Raw genomic sequence first — 25,090 nt, 5'->3', positions numbered from 1 at the left:
TTCTAGTGGTGGAACCCACTGCTGGTAACGCAAAATCATGTCTAATCCCTGAAATTGTAGCAGGTATTCTACACTAGTTTTTCAGTAATTTTCACTTTTTAATTTTAACATATAAGCCAAGATGTAAACTATGGAAGAGAAGTGAGAACCATAACATGGTTTGGGTATTAAAATCCACCTCCTTGAAAATTTCAGTGTTCACTCTCCCCATTTTCCAAACCAGAAGTGGGCTTCTGGCCATTTCTGGGTTTTTTTGTGTCATTCAGTCTTGAATTTCTTGCCTAACCATGCAGTCCCTGGACAGAGAACTCTTCCACCAAATTAGTTCCACACTAATACCAGTGTCTGGCCAATGTCTATTGTTTAAGGAAACCCCAAAAGCAACTAAATAATTTTTCCCTCTCTCTAATATTTGGAGTGGGACCTCAGTGATGGCACAATTTATCATTTCTCCCTTTTGTGTCACACAAAAGTAAGTAAAACGGTAAATACTGCATAATAGGGATGTGTACACATTTGCTCAATCTGCATGACAAATAAAGATGTAAAATCTGGTTTTGCTTGGCTCAGAAAGTAGATTGCTGAAGCATAAAATTTTATTTTCAGAGTGGAGTCCATGCAATCTTGCCTACAGGCAGATCACAAGTGTGAAGGCATTCATAAAATTCTACATCCAGAGTGTTTTGCTCAAGTCCATTTAAATTACTAGACATTCTGAATGGGATTATTTTTCCAAACTGGGGGCAGAACACATTTTACTAATTTAAATCTTGGAGACGTTAAATCAATAACTGGATTTCCCAAGGCAAAGGGATGAAACTAGACATGACTTAAGTAATATGTGAAGTTTCTTACATTTATGCATGAAGTTCCTTGATTTGCATTCTAAAGATTTTAGCATCACAACAAAGCATGGACAGCACTGCCTTTGTTACAGCTGAAGTTCAATTATCTAAAAAAAGTCAGAATAAATGCAGTTCAGTCTTACATTCTGTAAATTGAATTGCAGCTGCTGCTTGTATGGTGCAAACTCCTGGGCCAATTCATATCCTTCATGATAAAACGTAAATAAGCCCTGAAGAAATGCCAAAAGCTGAAAAGAGAAAAAATACAACTGAAAACCAAGCATTAAACATTCTCATCACACATATTAGAGAGCATAAGTAGAACACAATTGAGATATATGAAAATAGCAAAAGGGGTAAGAAAACATACAGGTTGAGTATTCTTTTTACACAATGCTTGGAACCAGAAGAGTTTTAGAGTTTAGATTTTCCCCCCAAATGTTGGAATATTTTCATGAGACATCTTGGAGAAGGGACTAAAATCTAAACATAAAATTCATTTATGTTTCATATGCACATAACCTTATACACATAGCCTAAGGCACATGTGTCAACCTAAAGGACCACAGGCCAAACTGGCCACCCTGTGTCAATTTATGTGGCCTTCCAGATGCTGAACTACAACTTCTGTATTCCATCATTAGTCATCTTGACTAGAGCTGATGGGAGTTAGGATACAGCAAAATCTGTAAGGATATTATAGTTTGTTCCATTTAGTCAGGATAGCGGGGTTTGAATTGAGACACTAGGCTTGTGGATATGATGTTTGATGTTAAAATGTCTTTTAAAAGTTTTCCTCAACCTGAGAATAACAAGTGTTGTTGGGCTGCATTGTCATTCAATAACATCAGGAGACCCAAATTTAGTAAAAACTAAAGATCATCAACCACTATGCAAACAAATTATAGTTGCCCCTCTATATCCATAGATACATAAAACTGATGTGCATCTTGATGAAAATGAGTCTGACACCCATGGCCTTAAGATAATTCTGTACACAATATATTTTATTAATTTTGTGCATGAAATAAAGTTTGTGTAGATTGAACCATGAGAAAATGTCACTATCGAATTTCAGAATTTTGTATAATGTATGCTTAGCTTGTAATGTCAAAAAGGAGAACATATATGGTGGCCTGATGTAATTCTGTTGGACAGTAAATGGTAGTATTGGTGAAGCCCCTTAAAGTCTGACTGTTGTTGATGTCTCTTCCAATCGTTGGCTGGGGCTTCTAGGGCAGGCCTGTACAACCTGTGGTCTTCTATCTATTTTGGTCTCCAACTCCTAGAAGTTCAAGCCAATTTGTCCAATGACCAGGAATTCTGGGAGTTGGAAGCCTATACAGTTGGAGAGCTGGAGGTTGTTCAGGCCTACTCTAGTGCATCATAGCACGAGACAGTAGGAATACCAAGGACCCATGAAAAAACCAAGGCAGGAGCTGTGATGGCAATAAATCATGAAAGGTGGTTGAAAAATTGAACTAGAAACATGAGGGAAAAGGTGAGGTAGGAGTCTCCAAGGGAAAAGCTGCCTTCCCAGCTCGGATCAATCACAACACTGTGAAAACAAGAACCAAACTGTTGAAAGTGTTGATTTGGTAAAGAGAGAATAAGTTGCTAAATGCTGGAACCTCTATTTGAAGAAGATTAACCGGATCTTTAGCCCTCAAAGCAGGTAATCCACTCAGACTTTACAAATGAATTTACTATAAACAGCCATGCATAGTTCTTGAACTCTAGACTCTAAATTTGGGTTAAAAAAAGAATTTCCAAAGTCAGCCTTTATGTCCCAAGAGAAATACTTACCTATGTGTTGTTTTACATATATTTATCTTTCTTTGTCTATCTGTCTGTATGTCTGGAAGGGCAACCTTTAATCAAATCTGATAATATTAGCTCATACATATAGTAAAACTTCAGGAGTGGAGTGGAAAGGCCAGAAATATAGGATTTCTATCTCACCTTATTGATATGGCTAATTTTAGTTACAAGCTCTGTGCAATGTCATACAACGCAAATTTTAGTCTTCTTTAATTATACTTAATATAACCCAGTTCGCTATTAACATACTACTAAAATGTCCTATTTTTGCAGCCAGGCTTCAGAAAGTGGAAGAGTGTTTATATTTTTGGAATACTTATCCAGAACAATTAATCCTATTCTGAACTGAACAAAAACAGTATCTAGCACTAGATGGCAGCAATGTCAAACTCATTGTGTATTACTCAGTCCTTCAATACCAAAATTTATTCCTTCATTCAGTATGGTATTTAGTAACGGAGTCTCAAAAATATAAGTTACACTGTGTATGTAGAGTGTATGCTTTGATCCAACCATAACATTTGAACCAGCTTGTGATGTGGGTAAGTGACATTACTTTGAGTTTTCCCAGTGAATCTGCTAGAAGTAACAAGTAAAGATCAAGGGAGTCTGAGCATGATATGAAGTTCTAGATCATGGTTAAGAAAACATTGTTCCTTATATTTTTAAACTTTAGCATCCAGAAGTGCCAGTTTGCATTGTCAATTATAAGGGATTATGGCAACTGTAGTCCAAACCACCTGGACATACAAAGTCCCTCACCTTTGTTCTTTATCAGAACAGGCAGAAAATATCCCTTGGGCCTTTTGTGTGACCTACAACTCTCTGATGCCCCTGCCTCCATTGACAATGGATTTCTCTCTCTTTGTAAAAGTCTCCTGGGATGGTAGGTTTGGGATTGCTGAAGTCCAGCAAAGTTCACCCCAACCAAAAATAAAACACAGACATGTCAACAAGTTCCATCAGAATTGCTCAATCTTAAATATGTCTCAAGAAATGGGCCAAGTGAAGCCAAGCAATTCTTAGTAATAGAGTTCAGGACTATATTAGACAATGCATACAGGTATCTTTTCCTTTTTTTTTTTTTTTTAAAAAAAAGGCACAGCTATTTCAAAAGGGGAAATTGGGCCTATGCAAGTAGCAGACATGGGATTGGTGAATCCTGTCCCCCGTCCTGATTTAATTCCCAAGGATATGGAGAAAAGTGAATGTTAATGATAATTTGGAAAGCAGAGACAATCACAATTGGTTCCCAGCAGTAGTTTCTGATATTAAAATTGCAGTTAAGGTAATGTTACGCACATCTGAATAAAATGTCAAGTGCAGCCTTGAGAGAGGCTTTTCTCATTTGATATGTTTTAAATGTAACTGTTTTAAACCTATGTTTTACTCATCCGCTCTGGATTTAGTGATTAAAAAATTGGTTTCCTTCAAAACTTAAGAGCAGGTGAAAAGATGTTGCTTTGGCTTTTGATTGATTGCAGCTGAGCATTCTCTCTGAATCCAGGCAAACTGCAAATAGTCATAACCACACTTTATGGAAAAAAGCTAGCTTCAAGCCTTAGCTTATGACATTGGTTTGCTTTAATAAGACATGGTTGAGATGATGATGATGATGATGATAATCATCATAATAATAACAATTATAAAGATTTTACTTTTCTCCCGCTTTATTCCCATGTATGGGACTCAAAGTGATGTACAAAGAACAAAAAAAGACAACTACGTAATACAGAAAAACAATCATCCCATCTACCCAGTCATTCCACCCACCCACCATGTAAACAATGAATCCAAACATTGAATAAAACACAAGTTACATACATATAAATAAACATAAAAATAATCACATATAAATTATCCTTAAAACCCTTATTATTCTTAAAATTGCAGACAACTCTCTTGTTTCCCACACAGGGGGTTAGGAGAAGAGTAAAGCTAGCAGTAAGCTCTGTTGGCTTTTCAAAATGTTAGCCAAATGTAGAGTTTTGGATTCAGTTTTCTCTGTAAAAGCAGCTCAGTTTTTTTCTCTTCCATCCCAATAAATAAAGTATTTTTATCTAAAAGAGAGGGATAAATTTGCCTAGTAACTGGGTGCACAACTGGCTTCACTCATCCCTTGCTTTTTCCACAAGAAGAAGAGGAAACAAAGCAACTGAGCAACAGTCTTTAGGAAACTGCTTTGGTACTGCCCTGGGGTGTTGGAGTCTATTGGTTAGATGACATGACCTGGAACATGTATAGCCTGTAGACTGAAAGTCCTTCATATCTGGTTTGATGTTTAGATATAATGTGAAACTGCAAGAAAGTAAATGTGACACTGATTTACCTCATAACTGTGAGAGCTTTTTGTGTAGGGAAACACTATAACAAGAAACCATAGTTTATGATTATGTTCATTCTAAATGAAGCACTATGAGTTAATAGCAAATTTAGGGCTGCTATCCTTTGTGGAAAATCTTCTGTGCTTTTCACAGATAACCAAATATTCACTTGATGATTATCTATCCATAACTATTTCCCAGTGCCAGGATAAGCTGCATCTCTAAAATTTTATTATTATGCAGTTCTTTAAAGTATGAGCACCCTACAGAAAACACTGACTAAAATCCCAGGTCAGTTATAACCATAGCAAAAAGTAGCTCTACTTCATTTCCGTTAAAGCCACTTATCCATTTCTTCTTATATTATAAAATCCAATTTATGACTGTAGATCCAAGTATGCTTTGTGCAATCTCTAATTTCATTTTCCTTTAAAAACTGAACCAGGAAGACAGTAACTTCTTGGCTGATGAACTAAAGGCCAGAGGTCAAATTCCTACCCTATCCAAAATGGAAGTGCAATCTTCTTCCTGTGAGAATAAGATGACCAAACAATCTCAGGGTCACCAACATTGGATAAAAATAAATAAAAGATTCTTGCAGACTTTTGATGCAGTTTTTTCGAATGCTAGAATCCCTGTGGTCCAGCTGCTAACACCCCCATGGTCAGGGCTTTATTAAATCAGCACGGGCTTTGATTTACTGAACTGAATGATTTGGGGATTCACATGATGATAAATATACTATTTGAAGTCTAGTTACAGATCAAATCTAAGGGAAAATAATCGGACTACATGCCCTTCCATATACTGTTGCTTCAATATCATTGGATAGTTATAGTATAAAATGGTGAACTGTAAGTGTGAATGAAGCAGCAGAGCATAACCAACATATTAGTATCAATTAAGATGCAATGGTTTTTAATAACATAGGTTCACATATTTGGGTGGTTTTAAAAAGGAACAATTTATAGTTATGTGTGAATTGTCTGGTAAGCTGTTGTCCTTGTATTTGATAATAAAAGACCTACCAGCCAAAGTATAAGCATGCCTTTTCTATAACCACAGTTCAACTGGAGGTTTCCATGATGTGCAGAAAGAACCTTGGTTCAATATCCTAATGTAGCCTTTCTCAATCCTTTTACACTGGAGGAACTCATAATTTTCAGTTCTCAGGGAACCACTGCATACAAATGATTATGTCTACAGTGTATGAGAGATGTATCTCTATCATACACTGCTTTTTTCCAATCATAACCCCTAGCAATTTCTCACGGGATCCTGGGATCCACAAACCCTGCTCTACAGAAGTTTCAAATAGCAGTACAATAGGCCTTTGGCATCTGCTGTGATTTGGTTCCAGGACTCCTTCACATAACTTTTGACTTATGGCAACTCTAAGTCAAACCTATCACAAAATTTTCTTGGCACAATTGACTTCAGATGAGGTTTGCCAGTGCCATCCACTGAGTCTGAGAGAATACAGTTTGCTCAAGCTCAACCAATGGGTTTCTATGGAAAAGTGGGGATTCAGACTATGGTTAGCCTAATACTCAAATATATTAGCTGCACTTTGGGAGATGTACTGATACAGAGCTATTTGCAAGATAATCCTGAAAAGCAGGAGTGTTCATGATGGAGGCATAACTGTCAGCTCTCTGCTATATGCATGGTTAAAGATGCCTGGCTTAGTATTATGCAGCTTTAACCATGCATACAGCACAAAGCTATGTTTCCACACTAAACATCCAGTTCTGCCAGAGCATCTGCAAATATTTCTCTATCAGTGCAGCCCCCTCAGACACTGCTGCTTATTTGCTTTGATCTACTGAACCTTACACAAAATGGAAGCTATCACCTTAAAGCCTCCCTCTAAATGAATGATGGTCATTTCAGCTTTGTTGCAGTGCTGGACCTTCCTCCTCCAGGGTTAGTAAGGAGCAGGGGTTGCCAGATACTCCCACAAAATATTGATTTTGTGACAACAGCAGTTAGACAGGAATTTGATTACTTTTATGATATATCCCATATAATGTTTAATGGTTCAAACACAAACCTGAGCTGCTAGTTTTGTTCTTTTTTCAGTTGTACTATATTTGTTTGCCTCTTACTAAAAATAAAATCAATGATTTTCACAGAGATGACGGATAGAGATATTTTTGACAGCTATTATCAGTGCTAATGTGAATCATAGAATAGAGCTTGTAGTTCTAAAACTCTTTTTTTGGATTTTAGCTTACAGGATGCCTCAGCCAACATGGTCATTGAACACAGGAAATATGATATACCTGTGTAGAGGTCAACCCCAAGGATAAGGTTTTGCAGGTTTGGGGGTCAAAACTGTCACTTTTTATATGACCCAGGTATAGGACATGAGTAATTCTGTGGAGGGGCAAAGTGTCACCACCAACTCAAGGGGCGAGGTACCCGTGGCCATGGTTTCCTACTCAGACATTCAAAAAGGCCCTTCACTACTCTACTCGGAGATGGTTCATATGTGTGTGTGTGTATGTGTGGGAGGTTTGTATTAACTCTTATTAAAAAGAAAGAACTATTCCTTTCTCTAAGTACAGTGGCAAAAGACAAGAACTTAGGTCATCCCAAGGTAACTTTAAAAAGCAGCAACTCCCTCTACTTTCTTGGCACTCCTTCCAGGAAAAGTGCTAAAGAGTGGCCATCTTTTCCATTTCCCCACTCAGGCATTCAAAAAATCTAGAAGCACTGTCATTGTCAATGCTTGTTTTGAGATACCCCAAAATGGACTATGATTTTGCCTTTCATCAATCTACTCAGATAATTGAATGGTTCCTTTTATGCTATGTTTTAAGGCACAGAGCATACATTATCCATGGATAAGTCAACCCAGTTTTTGGAGATCAATACTTCAACTAATATTTCCCAAGTTACTCATTAAAATATACAGTATATGCATTACAATTCCTCTACTGCCCACAAGGACTCAATGGTCAGCATTACCATCTACAAATGTAACCAACTTTCTTTTTGAACATATATTTCATGAAATAGATTTATGTTGGTAAAGGTTCAGATGATACGACAATTTTGTCAAAGAAAAGCAACCAAATTAGAATGGGGCAGGAGTGGATAGCTTACAGCCCGAGCGCCTCGCTTCAGAAATGAGGGCCACCATTCCAAACATATTTAGATGGAGGCTCTACTTTTGCAATGCACAACTTTTTCACGGGTTTTCAGAGTTACAGAAGTCAAAGGCCTCGTGTATCTCTCGCTCTTGAATTAACAGCAATTAACAGTAATTCAAAGAGCGAAGGCAAGCTTGCACCATTTTGAAATACGCATGAACAGAAATGCAGCCTTACAATAAATTAGAAGAAATATGGACTTATTCCATCTTATAAGATGAAGTTAACTGGACTTATTCTGAGGTGAGAATGTGTAAGATTTTCAACTAAAGCAGAGGTTGTTCAGTCCTGCCTCAGCAGGTTTTTTTTTAAAGTAACTTCAATTCTCTCTTTTTAACTTCTTTAATGAAAGGTCTAAATAGATTTATTAGAATTTGAAAACGAATGCCTTGGGTTAGGGGTTTTTTGCAGCTGGTTTTTTTCACAGTATGAAAAATACACATCATGTGTTGCACAGACAATATTGCTAAGCACAAGTCATTAAAATGTCATGTAGATAGATGGCAAATCATCTGCAGTTTCATTCCACTCTGGATGAGAAACCATCTATGTGAGCATTTAAGAAACCAAGATTAAGAGTCCAGGCCCGGCTTTCAATAGCTTACGATATTAAATTCCCTTCTTTAATTAACCAATATATTCCACTTTAAATGCAACATTTGCAGATATAAGTCAGTGGTTTTCAAAAACTGTGTTCCAGGAAACCACAGGGTTCCTCGGAAGTTCACCAGGGGTTCCTTACTGAGATATATTGGTAAAAGCAGACAAATTGTTTGCAAGGCTTTTTGCGTCAGTTGAAACATCACTCCAAGCTACAGTTAAAGAAGCTGAACTGACAAATCGTTGTTCGTGATCAGATAGGAATATAAAGTACAGTTGCATCAATAGTTTAATGCCAAATATATCTTGGCGTGAAATCTCAACTGCCAACTCATAATTATTGATGTCACTCTCCCTGTACAGGCACATGTCTCAAGAGCCTGGAAAGTGTTTTGTTTGGTAGCTTTCAGATTATAATTCATCAGATCTCCTAGTTAGCATAGGACATGGTGAATCTGGAGCTCTAATCCAAAAGAAGTATTTTTTCCAGACTCTTGCTTATGACATGGAATTGGAAATCCTTTGTATATGGAAAGAGAAAAGCAATTTTAAAAACAAAATTTAAAATCCTGATATGGAACAATCAGGTAAATTATAATTTTATGGCTTGAACATATCAACAGGTAATAATTTGATCAAACCAGGAAATACGCCATGAAATCAAGACTACGAAAGGAAAAGGAAAGGGGAAAGCATGACTGCAGTTCTCCATACCACTGTTTTCAGGGTCAGGAATATGGCATCTCAGTATAGTCTATATTACAAACCAGTTTAATAGCTGAACTGTAGCCCATCGGTTATATCTGCTTTTTCTTTTAGCTCTTAGCTTCACTGAAGCAAAGGATTAGATTTTTAGACCTATTGTGCACACATAATAAACAGAATGCTAGATAGAACACACTACTGAATCTTCTGCAAAATGGAGAGGTCTCTCCAGAATCACCGTGTGGAATTTCATTAGCTGAAAAAAGATTTAAAAGAAAAGAAATGATTTAAGGAAAGGCATCTATGCATAAATGTAAAGGAGCTGTTGAAAAATTGTGATGTATCTCAGCCTGCACTAGGAGTTAAGTGTTTACATTTTTGTTATATATTTACTTATACCACACAGTTATCAACTTACTGGCTCAACAAACTCAAACTTCTTTCTCTCTTGTACTTCTTGAATTTTAAATACATATTCTAATGATGCTTCATAGAAATTTTGATGTTCTCTGTCAATCTGGGTATCTGCCTGAAAAGAAAGCAAAATTAAAAGTTACAAAAGATCGCACGTCAGCTACTTACTTCTGTTTTTATTACATTAGTGATACTCATCACATCAGGAAAGCTATCCATAATATATGCATTTTTCAACAGAGACCATTGAATCCTGCTTTCATTCATTACATTCACCTATCACTCAACTATGCCATAACTATCTAGACAGAAGGGCATGATAAAGTTGCCTGAAAGTGTGAGGACAGGAAGTCAAATATGTCTCCTCAAAGTTCTCTCTTCTCTTATTAACAAAAAAAAAGTAATTGACCAAGACCAAAAGAGCAGCATGGTTCAAGGGTCTGGAGAACAAGCCCGATGAAGAGTGACTTAAAGAACTGGGCATTTTAGCATACAGAAGAGAAGGCTGAGAAGGCTGAGAAAGAAGAGAAGGCTGATGGCCATGTATAAATATGTGAGGGGAAGTCATAGGGAGGGGGGGGGAGGGAAGCTTGTTTTCTGCTGCCCTGGAGACTAGGACACAGAGATCAATGGCTTCAAACTTCAGGAAAGAAGATTCCACCTGAACATTAGGAAGAACTTCCTAACTGTGAGAGCTGTTCAGCAATGGAACTCTCTGCCCTGGAGTGTGGAGGAGGCTCCTTCTTTAGAGGTTTTAAACAGAGGCTGGATGGCCATTTGTGAGGGGTGCTTTGAATGCGATTTTCCTACATCTTGGCAGGGAGTTGGACTGGATGGCCCACGAGGTCACTTTCAACACCATAATTCTATCATGGAGTCTTCAGAAGCACTATGACCTCTTCCCCTGAAAGAACAACTCTTTGTTTGCTACCACAGGTAATGGGGACGTGCTCCAAATGTTGTGCACTCATGTCTAACCTTTCCCACAATTCCCTCTGTTGAGTTTTGTAATCTACACAGACATGAAAACCCAGACACAACTTGGCTGTCTGTAGTTCTGGTTACTATCACAGGTTAAACTGAATTTGCTCCATGTCTAGCAAAGTCAAGGAGGTGTTCTGGAATTTGCTTGAAACTGTAGAGTATTCCAGTTTCAAGGCAGTGTGGACAGCTGTATTGGGATTGGGGGAAGAGGGCGCAGACTGGGCCTGTGCCACCAGTTCCTCCTCCAAGTCACCTGTAAGGACTGTGAGCTCCTAGTCATTATGGATGTCCCTTACTGACGTTACCAGAGGCATCACATGAGCAACTAGGAGAGGAGATTAGTCTCCTTCTTCTTCCTAGTCATGTGGGTGTCTCTGCTGATGTCAGAACAGGGGTCTGAGATGATCAGGAGCTTAGATGGAGCTCTGCAACATGAAACATGAGGTGATGGTTCAGCAGGAAAGATATGGTCTTGACCAGGTTGGACCATGTGGATGCTATCCTTCAGCTGAAGTGGTTTGGTAGGGTCTACCCCTGGAGACATTTCTGCTCTGGTCTGGGTTCAGATTTACCAAACAGCACTCTTTCCTTATCTGGCTTTCTGCTTTGATAGCAGAAGTGATGGCTAGTATGGTGCTACAATTGTAAGCCAAGTGTTTGGAGTTTGTTGTTGTACGTTTTCCAGGCTATCTGACCATGTTCCAGAAGTATTTTCTCCTGATGTTTCTCCCAAATCTGGCAAGCATCCTCAGAGGTTGTGAAGTATATGGAGAAACTAAGCAAGGAAGGTTTATATATCTGTGGAAGGTCCTGGGTGGGAGAAAGAACTCTTGCCTGTTGGAGACCAATGTGAATGTTGTAATTAATCACCTTGATTAGCATTAAATGTCCTTCCCAGCTTCACATCCTTTCTGCTCTGATAGCAGAAGTGATGGCTAGTATGGTGCTACAATTGTAAGCCAAGTGTTTGGAGTTTGTTGTTGTACGTTTTCCAGGCTATCTGACCATGTTCCAGAAGTATTTTCTCCTGATGTTTCTCCCAAATCTGGCAGGCATCCTCAGAGGTTGTGAAGTATATGGAGAAACTAAGCAAGGAAGGTTTATATATCTGTGGAAGGTCCTGGGTGGGAGAAAGAACTCTTGTCTGTTGGAGACCAATGTGAATGTTGTAATTAATCACCTTGATTAGCATTAAATGTCCTTCCCAGCTTCACATCCTGGCCTAGGGGAATCCTTTGTTCAGAGTCGTTAGCTGCCCCCGATTGATTCATGTCTGGAATTCTTCTGTTTTCAGAGTGTTGTTCCTTATTTACTTTTCTGGTTTTGGAGTTTTTTAATACTGGTAGCCATATTTTGTTTACTTTCATGGTTTCCTACTTTCTGCTGAAATTGTCCACATGCTTGTGGATTTCAATGGCTCTCGGTGTAGTCTGACATGATAGTTGTTGGAGTGGTCGAGCATTTCTGTGTTCTCAAATAATATACTGTGTCCATGTTGGTTCATCAAGTGCTCTGCTATGGCTGATTTCTTTGGTTGAGTTAGTTTGCAGTGCCTTTCATGTTCTTTGACTCGTGTTTGGGTGCTGCGTTTGTTGGTTCCTATGTAGACTTGTCCACAGCTGCATGGTATCCGGTAGATTCCTGCAGGGGTGAAAAGATCCTTCTTGTCTTCAGTGAATGTAGCATCTGTTGGATTTTCTTAGTGGGTCTGTAGATAGTTTGTAGGTTGTGTTTCTTCATCAGTTTGCCTATACGGTCAGTGGTTCCCTTGATGTATGCTAAGAACACTTTTCCTCTGGGTGGATCTTTGTCTTTACACCATGGCTTGTTCTTGGCCCTACAGCTCTTCTGATGTCCATGGTGGAGTATCCATTGGCCTGTAGAGCCCAGTTTAGGTGATTTAGTTCATCTTGGAGGAGGTGAGGTTCGCAGATTCTTTGTGCACGGTCTGTCAGGGCTTTGTGCTTCTTCTTTTTTTTGACTTCGGAGATGGTTGAAGTTTTTGTGAAGGTATCTATCTGTGTGTGTAGGTTTTCTGTAAACTGTGTGGCCCAATTGTTGATTGGGTTTGCGGATGATTAGAACATCTAGAAATGGCAGTTTTGCTTCCTTTTCTTTTTCCATGGTGAATTGGATGTTTGGGTGGATGCTGTTGAGGTGGTCCAGGAACTTGCTGAGTTCCTCTTCCCCATGGCTCCAAATGGGGAAGGCGTCATCAACATATCTGAACCATATAGTTGGCTTTTTTGGTGCTATTTCTAGGGCTTGTTTTTCAAAGTGTCCCATGTAGAAATTTGCTACTACTGGGCTGAGAGGGCAAAACGTCAGGAGAGAATACTTCTAGAACATGGCCACACAGCCCGGAAAACATACAACAATCCTGTGATCCCGGCCATGAAAGCCTTCGACAACACATTGTTTGGAGTTCATTGCTAGTTCTACAACTTCATTTTTAATGCTCCTATTACCTGATTTCCAGCTGCAATACTGTGCCAAAGAAAGAATGAAGGCTTCCATTCCCTCAGTGGCACAGAAGCAAGTCAGGCAGGATGGGGGCAAAGGATATTAGCAGGAGGAATTTAAATTCTGCTCTAGCTTAGGTTTAAAATCAATTCCAGAGAAAAACCTCTGGGATTGTAATTCTAGCTTCCAACAAGAAATGAACATTAAGATCCACTGAGAGTCATATTTCCAGGCAAAGGAAATGCATATTATCAATGTTGATGTTAGTCACAGAAGGTAGTTCTGAAAAGTTCCCTCCAGTTTGAAAACATTTTATTATTTTGCTTGGGGGTGGGGGGAGAACAGAAATATGGAAGTAATTGCTTGGTTCCTCAGTTCAAAGATATTGCAAAACACATTTAGCATTTTATTCCATGTAGAGGATAAATGAAATATGGTTTAAATTATTGTTCTTGAAAGGGCTGAGCCATTCATATCAAAAAGTGTGCTGAAATGAACATGGATTACAACTCTGCATGAAACATCTTGTCAACATGGAAAACACCCAGAAACATAAAGAAGCTTAAACAGCCCAAGAACGTAAAGAAAATACATCTCATTTTAAGAGATGAATCAGAAAATGCCAATACGATTCAATTGCTTTAAGAAAGGCTAACTTGGACCTTACATTTGGTGGATTATTACAGGCAAGGCCCATAAAATGTCCAACTAAAAATAAATGTATGATCTGTCATGGACCCCATGCCTCAAGATACTTGGTATGTAAGATCGATAAGGAAGAGAGACAAAAAGCCAAATATAAAAAGGAGGAATTTAAAAATATTTCTGAATACTAGGCCCATTACAAATAATAATTTTGTGGTACAAATGCTATAGAAATCAATGGAGTTTTAGTTTGGTTAGAGTATACAACTTTCTTTGGACAGGTTCAACTTTTTTTTGTGTGTCAGAAGCAACCTGAGTCGCTTCTGGTGTGAGAGAATTGGTTGCCTGCAAGGACGTTGCCCAGGGGACGCCCAGATGTTTTTACCATCCTTGTGGGAGGCTTCTCTCATGTCCCCGCATGGAGCTGGAGCTGATAGAGGGAGCTCATCCGTGCTCTCCCCAGGAGGGATTAGAACCTGGCAGCCTTCAGGTTAGCAACCCAACCTTCAGGTTACAAGACTTTACCCCATTACACCACTGGGGGCTCCTAGGTTCAACTAATTCTAGAAGATCCGCTTTCTTTGAATATGGTCAACTACTTCTAGAAGCAAACTAAAGACAATAGTTCCTCAACACTGCCTAAAGAACAGCATCAGAGAAATTTGTCCAGATAAAAGTAACCAGAGCAGCTGAAACAATAATGGAGAGTGATAAGGAGCAATATCTTACTTAAGCTTAAAAAAAAAAAAAGAAGAAAGTTGGAAAAAGCCATTCTGCTATCTGTCATACATAGAAGATGAAGCAACATGATAATGCTTTGGTATAATCTAAGAGTGCCTCTTGACATTTACAGGGTATAAAAAACTTCATACAGCAGAGGCAGCAATGAGTAAGAACTCTTTTTGTTCTTCATTAGATGTCATCAAGTTTGAGTGTGGTAGAGAGTGAAACTTCGAGTCTGCTTTAAGTTCCTCTTCTGGGGGAAAAGATGGGATATAAACGACAAAGGGATGGAGCTGCTCCCTAGAAGGAGGAATGGGTATACATTTCCCCTCACATGCTATTCACGGGGGATGAAGGTACTTTCCATGCAAGCTCCTAACTTAATTCTTCCAACTTTTTTTTAAAAAAAGAGAGAGCAAATCAGATGAGCGGAGGTTCTTGTGGCTGCCTGCACTGCTTAAGAAGTCATACATGGCATACTCCTCTTTCACTTTTACATTTTAGGCTGGTCCAACTGTTTAAAGAGAGTCAACATCTTTTCCAAACAAACTTGCTTGACTCCAGTGCTAGCTTAAACTTTTTTCTTTCTTTTTTGAAATACTATGTTCTATATTTGGGGAAAGGAATATGATGTGGCTGTAGACAATATTCCTATGTCTTTCCAGTTCCATTGGCATTAAATTGAATGATGATGTTTGGGTTCATCAATTGTTAAATTGGCAGGAGGCATGACAGATCATGTCATCTAAAAGAAATTATTTATGCAGTTTAACCATGTTTGCATTTTAAACCATCTTTTTGCAAGAATGTGCATACATTGCAGGAAAAGACAGTTAAGATTGCTGGACGAACAACTCTTATTTCCATATCTTTATAAGCTTAAAACAACAACATGATTCCTGTCACTATTTCTAGCTCTGTATGTACAGTTCTGATTATTTGTTTTACAATGAAATGATTGCCAGGGTGCTATGGTTAAAGAAATAAATCTTAAAAACATTCTGGAGAAGGGGCTGCAACAAGCCCTCACTGCGCCCTGTTGAACTGTGCCTGCTCCCACCAAGTTCCCACAATCTCTCCCCCCTATCTATATAATGAAATATTTTAAATTTTTGGTTAAAATTATCCTTGTGGGGGTAATTTTACCATGCCCCCTGGGAAATAACTTTTTAAAAGTTTTAATCAACATGAAGAGTGGAATATAGGAAAGCTACCAGGTGTGCTTTCTATTAGGAACAAGGAGAAGAATTCTAAACAATTAATTTTTAAAGCCTCCAGAAAGAGTGGCTCCTGCCCTTTGAGGGCCTTAAAATGTTTGGAGAAACATCATCTTCTGATGTGAAAAAGTGCATATTCAAACTCAAAGATAAAGCCAACACTGGTCTTTGTTAGTCAAATCTCTGATGAAGTACAATTACAAAATTTATTATGACTTCACAACCTCTGAGGATATCTGCCATGTGGGTGAAAATAAGGAGAGAATGCTTATGGAACATGGCCATACAGCATGGAAAACACACAGCAACCCAGTGTATTGTGTGTGTTTGTGCCTTCATGCTGCCTGTGGATCTACAGTGAGCTTATGAATGTCACAGTTGTCTTAGGCAATGAATTGCAGCAGCTTCTTCTTTTATTGCAAGTGTCTGTTTTCCCTGACATTCACAGAAGTGGAATTTGGAAAGTTATGTGGAGTGGTGGTATTAGCAGGGAATGCATTTAACTCGAAATTGATTTCCTCACAGAGTTATCAGTTTAGTGCATAACAAGTAATTCTAAGCTGATTAACTAGCCTTTAAGAAGTCAATTATAATTTCAAGTAAACAAAGATTAATTTGTCAATCACTTTTTTAAAAAACTGGATACCTTTACAAATGAGCCTCCTCCCAATTTCTGTCTAAGAATGATGCGAATGGTCCAGGTTCAATTCCTAGCAGCCATGAAGTTTTATAGAAAGTATACTGCCAAATGGAGGAGGGTTACTAAGACAGCAAAGGATCTGGAACCACCCCTTTGCGGCATAATTGTGGAAGATATTGTTGTTCTGGAACTGGGTGACACGATCCTTGAGCCTCCTCTCCTTTAAAAACTACAATATATATAATTTTTAAAGGATCAAGGTACAGGTGATGGAGAAGAAAACCCTGTCCAAATGCTTAGAGACCATTTTATGTCAGAATTAGCAATACTGAGATGGACAGCGAGACAGTATAAACATTGGGACTAGATAAGGATGTGAAGGCCTGAATTTGAGAGGAGATAAAAAGTGAGAAAACTATCGGGAAAATTATTCTTCTGCTTTCCCTGCAACAATTTTTTGCATCCTTCAGTTAAAAAACTGAAGCTTTATTTGTTAAACACAATAAAAAAATTTGGAAACTATGTAGCATCAAAATGTGTATGCAGAACTGCCTACGTGATTGCTATCTATATTAACAATGTGCTGAACAATGTGCTCCTTTTAATTTTACAGAGCTATGTATTCTCATTGAAAAAACATTCATTTTAGGAAGAGAAGCAAAATTAGAAATCAAAATTATCACAAAATGTTTCCCACAACCCAAGATTTAAGTTTTAGAACTACAGGCAGTAATTAAAATAGTGATTTTTATCCTGATTTATAAAATTTAAAAACAAGATGTTACTAATATTAAATTCACTAGTCATAAGCCTTGTGTGTATCAACCTTACAATACAATATTAGCTTGTTGATTTACAAATTTAAACTGCTCTTCAATAAACTATGTTATAGTAACTGAATAAAAATTCAAATCAAAATTCAGGATGAAGCACAAATTCAGAACAAAAGGAATTAAAAAACAAAATGTACAGCTAAAACCTGCCATTTTATAATGGTAATAAAAATAAAATTCACACAAGCACTCCCTTAATACTAAGTTTATTTTAAGATGGAATATTTATCTTCAACATATCCACTTTATGACCCTGAACAGAAGCTTATATTTATATTCCATATAAACTGGAAGCTATTTTTGTTCTTGAGTACATTCCCCTTTCTCTTTTAAACACGAAAACCAGTCCCCAATAATAAAAAACTTACATCTTGCAGGTGTGACTCCTTCTTCTTTGCTGATAAATTTAAGTGCTTTTCCAGGGTAGAATAATACTTTTCACTTTCTTTGTCAAACTTCTTCTTTCCTTCCTGAAAAATAATACATTCCCAAAATTTAAAAAACTGGAAACAGACATAGTACCAACAGATGCTGAGTCGATGAAAGAAAAGACTTTCCAACTTCTGGCTATATGACTAAAAGTACACAGGAATTGTGTGTTTATTTGAGAACTAAAAGTTAATCAAGACAACTCCATTTAGCAGACTTTCATATTTGTACAAGGAAACCAGACCATGGAGATAGATAGATAGATAGATAGATAGATAGACCGACCAATTTGTTCCCATTGAACAATTCAGAGTTTGAGAAGCAGTTTTCTGTTTTTATTCATTGCAGTGCTGGCACAGTACAATCAGCCCCACACAATTCATGGATATAAGGAGCACCTGATCCACACAAAAGTGGAAAAAATGCAACTATTGTAATCACTCCTTCACAAACATGCATGCTACAGGATCCTTTTCCACCAATAGCCCTGGGTCATCATTTGAGATTTTAAATCCATTTCCTTCTAATCCACTTCCTTCTCTGACTATATCTGCTGCCTCTCTGTCTCGTCCTCACTACCCTGCCAACAGTACCAGCTTCTCATTTTCTTCCTCACCCAACCATGAAGCTTCATCCAGATTTTAAAGCCCTTATTTCATCTCTCTCCTTTTCCCACCTTCCCACTATGAAGCAACAAAGGAAGGGATCTGGAAGAGGCTTCATGCTACCATGAAGGGGTAGCATGAAGGAGGGGAAGAAAGCAATTTTGACATGACAGTGATAGACTGGTGAATGGGCAGTAGAAGGAGTAGGACGAGAAGTTCAAACTACCGTGTTTTCCTGAAAATAAGACAGTGTCTTATATTAAATTTTGCTCCCAAAGACGTTCTAGGTCTTATTTTCAGGGAATGTCTTATTTTTCCATGAAGAATTCACATTTATTGTTGAACCAAAAAATGAACATTTATTATATACTGTACAGTAGTTGTCATCATAAACCAGCATAACCAGACAAACTGTGAATCCTATCAAGAATTTCTTGTTACTACCAATATTTCCATGTACAACACTTTATGGTACGTACATTTACCGATCCTGCATGCTCTGTGTTCTGTTTGGCGGGCATGCTTCCAAACAAAAACTTTGCTTGGTCTTACTTTTGGGGGAGGCCTTATATTTAGCAATTCAGCAAAACCTCTACTAGGTCTTATTTTCTGGGGATGACTTATTTTAGGGGAAACTACCGTTCAGCCACAACTACGAACTTGTAAATCAAATCCATCAAAGGGTAACCCATGAATGTGGGGAGCTGTGCAACTCCTTATGTCTCTTGTTGCAAAATGTCTTAGGGCCCATCCAGACAGGGACCATATCCTGGGCCCTGTGGCATTTTTACTGGACGTGTTCAAATGATGCTTCCAGTAAAAGAGCATTAATTCAAGACAAAGCAGATTGCCGGGTAGTCCTGGGACTACCTGGGGGCCTGTCCGCACACCCATCTCACACCTTTTGGGCTCCTGGAGCCCAAATATGCAAGATGGCACTCAACCCCCCTCCCCCCCCCCACAAAACCCTTAAAATAAAAAGAAATCTTAGATGGCACCATTGGGCCTCTCTTCAGGTCTGATGGAACATATCAATGATGCGCAAGGAGACAGGGAGAGGCAGGTGTAATGCCTGTCCCAGTCTCCTCGCACATCATTGGTATGTTCCATCAGGCCTAAAGAGAAGCCTAATGGCACCCTGTTTTATTTTAAGGTTTTTGTGGTGGGGGGAAGGTTTGGGGTGGCCCCATGGCAATGCAGTAGTTATTGTGCTACCATGGGGACAACCCATAGGAAAGCTGGTATCCCTCCCCCTCTGCCGTGGTGTGCAGACTTTAACCCGCTTTGGAGCAGATAATGTATGTCTGGAAGTGCCTTTAGTGTTTATAGTAATAGAAAAGGACTTTTCTGGAGAGAGAACTTTATTAAAACAGCATAAAATTGAGGGGGAGGGTTGAAATATTCTTAAAAGACGCCTTGTAAAGGCAGATTTTGAAAGTAACTAAAGCTTTTACTTGTTACACCAATAACATTTTGGTGCCTCAAATGTTAGACCTGTTTCTGGGTATATTTGACCTGTTGATTCTAATGGCACTAATTTTCTCCTATGAACTCTAGTTTTTGAGATACAGAACATATATCATATAACACTTTTCATCTGCTTGCCCACAGAAAATCATGATAACCATATCCATGAAACTAGATTGAGTCTATCTGAAGTAATTTCCTGAAGCAGTCCCACAAATAACCACAGGAACAGGTCTAACAACCAAGACAACAAGAATTCTTTTTTGGTTGGGCTAAGAAATGTGACTTCACTTTTACTTTTCAAGTTGTTTCTTAAGGATGACTTTCCTATTATCAAAAATGTATGAATTACAGGTAACTATTTTCACCTCTACAACTCCCAGAAATCCCAACCAGTTTACCAGCTGTTAGGATTTCTGGGAGCTGAATGCCAAAACATCTGGGGACCCACAGGTTGAGAACCACTGCTCTAGAGCAAGGGTTTTAAGCTTAGGGGTCCATGGACCTTCAAGATTTCTAGAGTTCTATGAGCTTGAATTGAAGAAATCAATTGAAGAAAAATTTTATTTTCTTTGACCTCTAACTGAAGTTTAGTATTTTCTTCACTTATTTCTAAACGTTTGCCAAAAATGACCATTTGAATGGATGTTGTACCATGTTAGGTTATGAGGTCTTGAAATTGTGGGAAAGTTGAAAAACAAAATTTTGAATAATCCTAAAATTTAGTTTAAAGACCTGCTGATGTTGAGTGTTATAAAACTATTTGTCATTGCATTCTGAGAAGGGTCCATGATTTTCACCTGACTGGCAAAGAAGTCCATGGAACAAAAAAGGTTAATAACTCCTCCTCTAGAAGAAACATTGCTGAAATGTGTATATCCCTTCAGTCATAATGCTCTCCAGTGAAGATGAAGGACAGTATAGGGTGGTGCCCAATTTCAAACCATTTGTCATGATGATGTACTATATAAATGTAGTAATTGGCAAGGAAGCATTTTCGGAATACTAGACCTGAAGATGTTCCTCATTTTGAAGTATATTTCAGGACTGCATGTATGCGTACATTCAGTATTTCCTTAGTTACTTTAGTCAATGCCAGATCATTACCCATGGGAAGTAGTTTATGTCTTCTGTGAAAACATACCTGAACCTCTGATAAGCTTGTAAGTTGTCCATGGCTTCAAAGCTAGTTCTGAAGCAATAATACTGAGCTACACCAGGTTCTGTCAATAAACTTTCCTTATTACTCAACCTCCAATACTCATGTTCATGTTATGAAAGAGCTTCTGAAGTCTTGTTAAATCTGCTTCAGTTGTTACATTTTGCATTGTCATATTAGTTACTCAATTGCTTTCTGAAAAGATAAATAGGAGTCATTTGTACTGTTGGGGGACAGAAATGGGAAAGGAGGCCACAGGAAACTACAAACTACAGGAAAGGAGATTCCACCTGAACATTAGGAAGAACTTCCTTACTGTGAGAACAGTGGAACTCTCTGCCCTGGAGTGTGGTGGAGGCTCCTTCTTTGGAGGCTTTTAATCAGAGGCTGGATGGCTATCTGTCAGAGATGCTTTGAATGCGATTTTCCTGGTTTTTTGGCAGGGGTATGGATTGGATGGCCCACGAGGGCTCTTTCAAGTCTATGATTCTATGAAATGCTTTCTTTAATAAAAATACCTAAGTGTATGGAAACAATTAAATACAAAATAAGGCTTCAGTTCTTGGGCTTGTAAACCTACAACTCTGATTTTCTAAGATGTTTGCATAAAGCAAGGAAACAAATCCACTCAGCCAATGCATATCAAGAAAACATATGGAGAACGTGGTTGCATCAGGTTTAACATAGATTATCCTCCTTTGCTTCCTAAGGAAATGAGTCTTTCAGCAGATGCTAACACTAACAACAAAAGCAAAGATTATATTTTTTGAAAGTGCTTAGGTCAGCCCTTGAGCTTCTGAGTCAGATGACCATCACAGCCTTCAACCCAGACATGTGGGTTTGGCTTGATCTGACCCTTTCCTGGCATGAAGTTCTAACCACGTTCTCAAAGACGCTTTCTGGAAATGACAAAGAGAAAGTTACATGATATCCCACCCCTTTCATTTGGGTATTGGACAAACAAGATTGTGCCCTGCTAGAAACAGGTACAGAACACCTGGTTTTAATGGACAGAAAGCACTGGATTAAGTGCTTATCGTCTTCTTTATTTCACTCACACCTTTTGCAAGATGGAGCATGTTGTTTCAAAGGCTGGGTAACTCTACTTTTCAATTGTGCCTCCTTTCAGGAAGTTCTCTTCTCTTTCTCATCAAGTGAAATCAAATAATCCATACTCCTTACAGCCATAATTTTGACAAACTATACAATTTCAGAAATTTAAATTAGTCACAGAAGAAGAAACAAGTGGGATGAATATGTGGAATAAAATAAGAGACAACCATCAGTGAACACCTGCAATAACATGATGAATAAAGTAGTCACATACCCATATTCACTTTTAAAAGTACTATTCTTCAGTTAAAAACTTACTGCTTATTGAATTTTATTTACAGCCGCAGCTACTGTCACAATAAAGTTTTAAAATAGGATTCCAATGAATACTTGCAAAACACCTTACAATATTTCTGCCGCTTGCCTTTGTAACTGATCTTTTGGAAGAAAAGTACATTAAGTGATCTAAGAGAAACACATTACATAACTTTGAAAGAGACACAGTTAAACATCTATCAGGGACCATTGAATAGGTTTTGATGTACCAACCTAAAATCTTTGCTATTTCTTGGAATTTTTGCAAAAACATATTATGGATTAGGATACACAATGAGTAGCACTTCCAAGGTTTAATTACATTCTTAAATAAAAGTACATTCATTACTACGGAAAGGGTTATGCCTTAGCTACTAAGAGAGCCTTATTATTCATCACACCTTTGTAAATTTACTATGCAAGAGGAGATTGGAGGGATTTGTAAAAAGAAGAAAAATGGGTTGAACAAAAAACTTAAAATTAGCTTGATCCTATATAACTAGTAATGTCTGTCTGTCTGTTTCAGCCAACAGTTTTTAAGCTTTCCGTTGTTCACATGCACTTTATACCACTTCTACATCAGTTTATGAATGTTTCAATACATGAAAATTCATATGCATTTATAGACATTTTATTTAATGTATGTGTTTCCCTAAGGAATCCTTTGGGAGAAATAGGTATTTCCACAATGTGTGCAATTTTTATTCACAGCATATTTTAACATTGGAGAACTAGATCACAAAATTGGTAAGAAATGAAAAATTGAAGAATAATTGATATTCATTTGGAGAATGAGAAACTGGGAAGTTCATGTCAAAGCAAATAAATGTCTCCCCCATTCCTGTTACATAGGATGCCTTCTCAGCTTAATCTGCCCTAGTTAATCTTATTTCAACTCTTCACTAATGTCCAATAAGAATTCTACACATAAGAATTTTCCTATTTTCTTCTTTCTTGAAATTCCCTTGCATCAATGGAAATATGAAAATGCCCCTGTAGGTCAAAATGACCACGGAAAAGCTAACCAACCAGGTTAACAGACATTTGAACCATCATAGCAATATGTTTCCTCATGAAGAATGGCATTTCTCCCCAATATTCAAGCAAATTTCTAAATATTCCAAAATCTTGACATCTTGAGTTGACTGACATCTATGTCTGTGTCTGTGTGTGTGTGTGTTTTGTGTGTGTTTGTAATGTAGATAAGTGAAACCATGCATAAGGGAATCTTACAGTACATAGCTTACTATTATTATTAGTGCATCAGGAAAATATTGGATAATTCTAATCCCACGTCACTCAAATAATATCAGCAGAAATGTTGCAGAAAAATTAGCGCCATGTTTCCAAGTGCTTAATTTAGTATATTTAGCATTTTTAACTGATTGAAACATGCTGTTCTTGTTTATTGCTGACAAGTCAGATTCAACGTATAGGGTTAATCTACTTTGTAAAATTAATGCAATTTGACATCACTTTAATTTGCATGGCTCAAAGCTATAGACTAATGGGAGTTGCAGTTTTACAGGGTCTCTCTTTACCTTCTCTGCTAAAGAGTGCTAGTGCCTCACCAAACTACAATTCCCAGAATTTCATATAATTGAGCATGTCAAATTGCATTAATTCTATAGCAGTGATGCACCAAAGACAACCCTATGAATGAATGATCTCCAAGACACCCTGTCATCAATTCTCAGGTCCTACAGGCACAGGGCTGTAGCTTCACTGACTGAGTGTGGTTTTCCTACTGCCTCCCAACCAAGCATTATCTGTTTTGGACTGGAAGCCAAGCACCATGAGGAGCAGTTTAGGGAACTGGATATGTTTAGCCTGGAGAAGAAAAGGCTGGGAGGAACATGATAGTCATGTTTAAATATGCAAAAGGATGTCATATTGATATGGGGGAAAGCTTGTGTTCTTCTGCTCTAGAGACTAGCACATGGAGCAATTGTAGAAAAAAGATATTCCACCTAAACACAAGGAAGAAAATTCCTGATGGTAAGAGTTGTTTGACTGGAATATGCTGCTTTGGATTATGGTGGCATCTTGTTCCCTGGAGGTTTTCAAGCAGAGGCTGAATGACCACCTGTCAGGAGTGCTTTGATTGTGTATTCCTGCATAGCAGGGAGTTGGACTGGATAGATCAAGCTTGAAATTCCTTCCAACTCTAAAATTCTCCAACTTGCAAATGTGAAGGGCTAACTGTGCACTAGAAAGGAAGGATAGGCAGGTGGGTGTATTTGAGTGATAGGTACAGTCATCAAAATGTAGGATTCACTATTATCCATGGTGTCAGGTATCCATGGGGGACAGCGATCTTGGAATATACCCTACCCTTACACACTGATACAGCGCTCATGCGTGACTTCATGCTCTTGGTCATACAGTACACATTCCAGTAGAACTGTTTTCAGTGCAATTGTATGCTTCTTTAAAGTTTGATGGCTCTTACTCCTTTATCACTGGATGTAGGTCCACAGCCCTGAGGTTACAGACATTATTTGCATGCAAGAATATGCTATTGTTAACAAGCAACAAGATTCACCTGGAGGCCCTCTGTATGTTTTATAGCTAAAACCTCATAAGGTGGAGAGGGGATTCTTCCCAAATGCTCCTTTCACTCAGCATTTAAGTGAAACCAACCATGTGAGTCACAATGCAAAATGAGCTCCTGCACCAAACCGTTAAGC

The 25,090-nt window shown here is 38.1% G+C and overlaps 1 protein-coding gene across 4 annotated transcripts in view; it reads right to left on the bottom strand.

The window, feature by feature from the left end:
• The window catches only part of arhgap42 (Rho GTPase activating protein 42), a 210,307-nt gene that overhangs the window by 58,876 nt on the left and 126,341 nt on the right, over positions 1-25,090 (bottom strand). For all 4 annotated transcript variants that reach the window (XM_062977124.1, XM_003219305.4, XM_062977123.1 and 1 more), the window contains exons 5-7: positions 17,741-17,842; positions 9,872-9,982; positions 989-1,093 (exon numbers count right to left, since the gene is read on the bottom strand). In XM_062977124.1, the coding sequence (XP_062833194.1) occupies positions 989-1,093; positions 9,872-9,982; positions 17,741-17,842 (318 nt within the window). The remainder of the gene's footprint in view (positions 1-988; positions 1,094-9,871; positions 9,983-17,740; positions 17,843-25,090) is intronic.

The sequence above is a fragment of the Anolis carolinensis genome, chromosome 3 (assembly GCF_035594765.1).
Source record: "Anolis carolinensis isolate JA03-04 chromosome 3, rAnoCar3.1.pri, whole genome shotgun sequence".
Taxonomy (NCBI): domain Eukaryota; kingdom Metazoa; phylum Chordata; class Lepidosauria; order Squamata; family Dactyloidae; genus Anolis; species Anolis carolinensis.
This window is presented reverse-complemented; position numbering and strand designations above follow the sequence as displayed.